We start from the raw sequence: 5,610 nt of genomic DNA, 5'->3' as shown, positions 1-5,610 counted from the left end.
AACATTCAAAGCCTTCCAACTCTGTCCTGTGCCAGGACTTTGATCTGTGAGTCTCCATCAACCAAAGGGTGGGGACTCAACACCCTACAGGCACAAGAGCTTTTCGTGATTACTTAGTAATCAAGCAAATCTCTGAATCCGATATAATCTAATATGCCTAGAGGTAAAGATCAGTTTACAAACACAATCCAGTGTTTATTTTTGAAATTCATCAATAATATCAAACTGCTACATGCTGGAAGCACATAAAAACTGATTTGAACAAGAACATGAAAAAATTAGTGATATGGAATATAGTGCATCTTAAATCAAAGAAATAGTAGAACAGATAGATAAAAAGATAGATTTTAACAGAGACTCAGTGAATCGAAGGATGTCATGACAAGCACAAACATATAAATTTTAAGCATCCCAGAGGGAAAAGACAAGGCAAAGGGGGCAGATGGTGTGTTGTTGGAAAAAACGGTTGAAAATTTCACAACTCTTTTGAATGTTGTGGGTGTAGATGCCCAGGAAGTGCAGTGCAACCCAAACAATATAAATCCTAACATGCCTATCCTGAGAAATATATTTATCAAATTGTCAAATATTCAATTCAGGGAGACAATAACGAAAGCATCAAGAAAAAAGCGATCCATCACATATAAGATAAGCTCAATAATAATAAGGGCAGATTTCTCATCTAAACCAGGGAAGTAAGAAGACAGTGGTATAACATAGTAAATGTACTAATAGGGAGACAGGGCAATCTGAGTGAGTACACCCACGTAATCTCTCCTGCAAAGAACAAGCTGAGTGGCATCAGAACCTTGCCGAGCAGGCTGTTTTGGAAGCTTGCAAAGCAGACGTGTCTGCACATCAGTTTGGAGAGACTGAGATGGAAGAGGTGCTTGCTAAAGGTGCTGCATCTTACTTGCTGTGTTTTCTCATCATCGAATTCCTCTTTTCTGTGTGTGCTGATTTTGGCTACCAGTGCTATCCCCTTTCTTTTATATCTTTCTATCCTCCACCGTATATTGTTTCTCTTACATTCAACCGCTATTTGTTTAGTCCCCAATTTTTCTGACTTTTTGTTTGTAATATCTCTGTTCTATTTTCTCTCTTTGTTCACCCTTTATATTACTGTCCTATCTTTTCATTTTCCATCTCTCCTGAGCACATTGCCTTTTAAGTGTTACTATAGACCTCCCCATATTCAGTCTACTATCTCATATAGGTACTCCACTTTTCTTACTGTATGACTCTACACAGCTTACATGAGTCTAATATTGATTCTCCTAGATCTCACATGGTTCTTCTGCTAACAATCACTATCAATAATACTATTATACATTTTATTTTCTTACCCTTTTTGCTTTCTCTGGCCCTAGTATTTTCCTTCAAGGCAACTTAACCAACAACAAGGAAATAGAATATTAACAACAAAGTGACAAAGAGAAGACTCAACATGCACAGAAAAACAGCAACTAACTAAACCCTGAGACCAGATGAAGAATTTAATCAACTGACTAAACCAATCAAGATAAAATGATGACCAGACATCAACAAAAAACTACAAACCAAAAATCAGGAAAACATGGCCCAATTCAATGAACAAACCAGGAAGAGGGCAGAATTTTGAACAACTAACCAAAGCTCCCAAAACATATATCATGGACCAATTAAATGAAATGAAAGAAGAGATTAAGGATATTAAGGGAACACTTGAATACAGAAGAAATTGTAATCTTATGCAAAAAGGTAACGGATATGATGGTGATGAATAGCACAATAAACAAGTAAAAAAATACAACTTCAGCAAATAACAGCAGATTTGAAGAAGTAAAGGCAACACTTAGTGATGTGGAAGACACTACATCTCAAAACAATCAGAGACTTTATCAATAAAAATATAGAAAAAACTCTATCAGGGAATTAGGGACCTGAAAAACAATGCAAAATGCACAGGCATACACCTTATACGTATCCCAGAAGGAAAAGAGAAAGCAAAGGAGACAGAAGGGGTGGGGGTTGGAGGAAATAATGGCTGAAAACTTCCCAAGCCTATTGAGGGAGATGGATGTACATGTCCAGGAAGCACATCATGCCCCAAACAGCATAAATTTCAGCAGGACTACCCCAAGACATATACTTGTCAAATTATCCAATGCACAAGACAAAGAGAAAATACTAAAAGAAACAAGAGAAAAGAGAACCATCACCTACAAAGGAGGCTCCATAAGATTAAGTAATGACTTCTCATCTGAAACAATGGAGGCAAGAAGGCAGTGGTATGACATAGTCAAGGTACTAAAAGAAAAAAAATCCGTACCCATGTGGAATCTAAGCCCTCACTTGACATAGGTGTGCAATGGACACTACCAATCCAATGTCCACAGAGAAAATGTGGAATGGGTGTGGGAACGGTAGCCATGGGGGCTGCTGGGTGTGGGGAACGGGAGGAAGAGATGAGATGTGGAGGCGTTTTCGGGACGTGGAGTTGTCCTGGATAGTGCTTCACGGACAATTACGGGACACTGTAGATCCCCCCAGGGCCCACTGGATGGAACGTGAGAGAGTCTGGGCTATGATGTGGACCATTGACTATGGGGTGCAGTGATGCTCAGAGATGAACTTACCAGGTGCAATGGATGTATCACGATGATGGGAGAAAGTGTTGCTGTGGGGGGAGTGGGGGGTGGGGGCGGTGGGGTTGAATGGGACCTCATATATTTTTTTTAATGTAATTAAAAATAATAATAATAAATATTAAAAAAAAAAATCCAACCAAGACTAATCTATCCAGCAAAGCCATAATTGAAAAGTGATGGAGAGCTCAAATATTCACAGATAAACAGAAACAAAGAGAGTATGCCTACAAGAAACCTGACTTTCAAGAAATATTAAAGGGAGTTCTGCAGGAGGAAAGTTAAAAAAAAAAAAAAACAGGAGAGTCAGAGTTGAAGGGGAGTGTAAGAAGACCTAATAAGACAAAAAGAGAAAAAAATCAACAAAATATGGCAAACAGAAATCCAAAGAAAATATGGCTAATATAAGTAGATCCATGAAAGTAATAATACTGAATTTCAATGGATTAAATTCATGCATTAAGAGATGCAGATTGGAAGAATGGATAAGGAAATATGACTCATCTATATGCTGTCTATAAGATACAAATCTTAAACCCAGGGATTCAAGGACATTGAAAGTCAATGGCTAGAAAACAATCTTATAGGCATATGATAACCAAAAAAGGTCATGAGTGGCTATATTAATATCAGACAAAATAGACTTTAAATGCAAAACAATTGTGAGAGACAAAGATGGACATTAAATGTTATTGTTAGGGATAATCATTCAAGAAGAAAGAACAATCATAAACATTTATGCTCCTAACAAGGCCTCCTCAAAATACAAGTAATTTTTCCACTGAAAAAATTAAATGAAGAAATAGAGGCCTCTACAATTATGGTGGGAGACGTTAATACACTGCTATCACCATTTTTACAGAACATCTCAAAAGAGAATCAATAAAGAAACAAAGAATTTGAACAATACATTAGAGAATCTGGACCTAAGAGAAATATACAGAACATTACACCCAAATGCAGCAGGACATACATTCTTCTCAAGTATACATGGATCATTCTTCCAAGATAGACCACATCCTAGGCCACAAAGAAATTCTCAAGGAATTCAGAAATATGGAAATCATACAAAGTAATTTCATGACCACAATGGATTGAAGCTGGAAATCTGCAAGGGCCAGAGACCAAGATTTGGCACCAAGATTTGGAAGTTAAACAACACACTCTTAGAAAAACAGTGGATCAAGGAGGAAATATCAACAGAAATAAATAACTGCCATGAAACTAATGAAAATGGTAACACAACATATCAAAATTTATGGGATGCAGAAAAAGATATACTGAGAGGGAAATTTATAGCCATAAATTCATACATCAAAAAAGAAGACAGAGGGAGAGAGCAAGATGGTGGCTGAGTGAACTTCCCAATTACTAGCTCCTGCGGGGAATCGGCTGGGCGGCATTGGCAACTCTTCGGGACCGGGCTGTTTCGGGATTTTTGCTGGTCTGGAGGTGTCTGGACATCGATTTGGAGGGAAGGTCACAGAGAGGATCCGTCTGTGAAATATATACGGACATTCCAGCTACGTGTGGAGGATTCCCTCCTTGGGTAGGCGGAGCTGAGGCATCTGAGGCCACGGCGGCGGGGGGAGCCAGGCCGAGCGCCGAGTGGTGGGGGCCCGGGGGAGGGGTGAGCTGGGCCGAGCGCCGAGCGGCGGCAGCGGGGGGGGCGGGGCTGAGCTGGGCCAAACCAAGCCGGGGGGGCCGAGCCGAGCCGGGCCGAGCACTGAGTGGCGGCGGGCAGGGGGGTGGAGCCAAGCCGGGCCTAGCCCAGCTGGGCCGAGCGTGGAGCGGCGGTGGCGGGGGGAGGCCGGAGCCAAGCGGGGCCGAGCCGAGCCGGGCCGAGTGCCGAGTGGCAGTGGCTGGGCGGGCAGAGCTGAGCTGGGCCGAGCCGAGCCAGGCCGAGCGCTGAGCGAGCATGGAGCGGCGGCGGCTGGGGGGGCTGGTCCAAGCCGGGCCGAGCCCGGCGGTGGGGTTTCTGTTCTTTGTGTGTGTTTTTTTTTTTTTATCCTCTCTTTCTTTTCCCTGATCTTTTTCTTATTCTATTTTATCTTAACAATACAATAGGTCCTGCAGGAAACACCTCACATTTGATGGGTTTCCTCATCCTCCACTGCCTCATTTCTCTGTGAATATTTAGGCTATCTACACTATCCCCTTTCACCTACAACTTGATATCCTGCACCATCTGCTATCTCTCCTATATTCCACCTCCCTTTTTTTGACCCACAAAGTGTCTAACTCTTAAAATATAATACCTTTGTTTAGTTTTCCATCGGGTATCTGCCCTTGAAACTATTACCTCTCTTTTCTCTTTCCCTCTCTTATGAAAACAATAGCTTCTTACTGCGTACCATATTCCTCCCATAATCAGTCGTCTACCTCATTATAGGTACTTTCCTACTACTATAACTCTACACAATTTACACGATCTAACCTCCATCCTCCCAGAACTCATATTGTTGCTTTGTTAACATATATCACCAATACTACGTTACACTTTTTCCTTCCTTACACAATTGCCTTTCCCCAGCACTAATACTTTCCTTTAAAGTGAACTTAACCAACAATAAGAAATCGGAATTGGAAGAAAAAAGGGACAAAGAGAAGATATATCACTTATGCAAAAACAACAGATAATTAATCTCCAAGACTAGACAAAGAAGCTAAGGAACTGATTAAACCCGTCAAGAAGAAATGATGACAACACAGCAACAAAAATATACAAACCAAACCAGTAATCAGGAAAACATGGCTGAATCCAATGAAAACTAAAAATCAGGAAGGGGAGCAGATCTTCGCACAAGCAATGAAAGATCTCAGAACATTTATCACTGACAAATTTGATGAAGTAATGAAAGAGGTTAACAACATGAAGACAACACTTGGAGGGGAAATTGCAGACATGCACAAAAAAATAACAGATATGATGGAAATGAACACCACAATTCAAGACATCAAAAATACACTTGCAGCAAATATC

General features: G+C 40.7%; 1 protein-coding gene across 1 annotated transcript; it reads right to left on the bottom strand.

Moving 5' to 3' along the window:
• Nucleotides 1–3,998: 3,998 nt before the first annotated feature.
• LOC139438008 (uncharacterized) lies at nucleotides 3,999–4,547 on the bottom strand. The gene has a single exon (XM_071212982.1). The coding sequence runs from the start codon at nucleotides 4,545–4,547 to the stop codon at nucleotides 3,999–4,001; it is 549 nt and encodes a 182-aa protein (XP_071069083.1).
• Nucleotides 4,548–5,610: the final 1,063 nt, after the last annotated feature.

The sequence above is a fragment of the Dasypus novemcinctus genome, chromosome X, assembly GCF_030445035.2.
Source record: "Dasypus novemcinctus isolate mDasNov1 chromosome X, mDasNov1.1.hap2, whole genome shotgun sequence".
NCBI lineage: Eukaryota > Metazoa > Chordata > Mammalia > Cingulata > Dasypodidae > Dasypus > Dasypus novemcinctus.
This window is presented reverse-complemented; position numbering and strand designations above follow the sequence as displayed.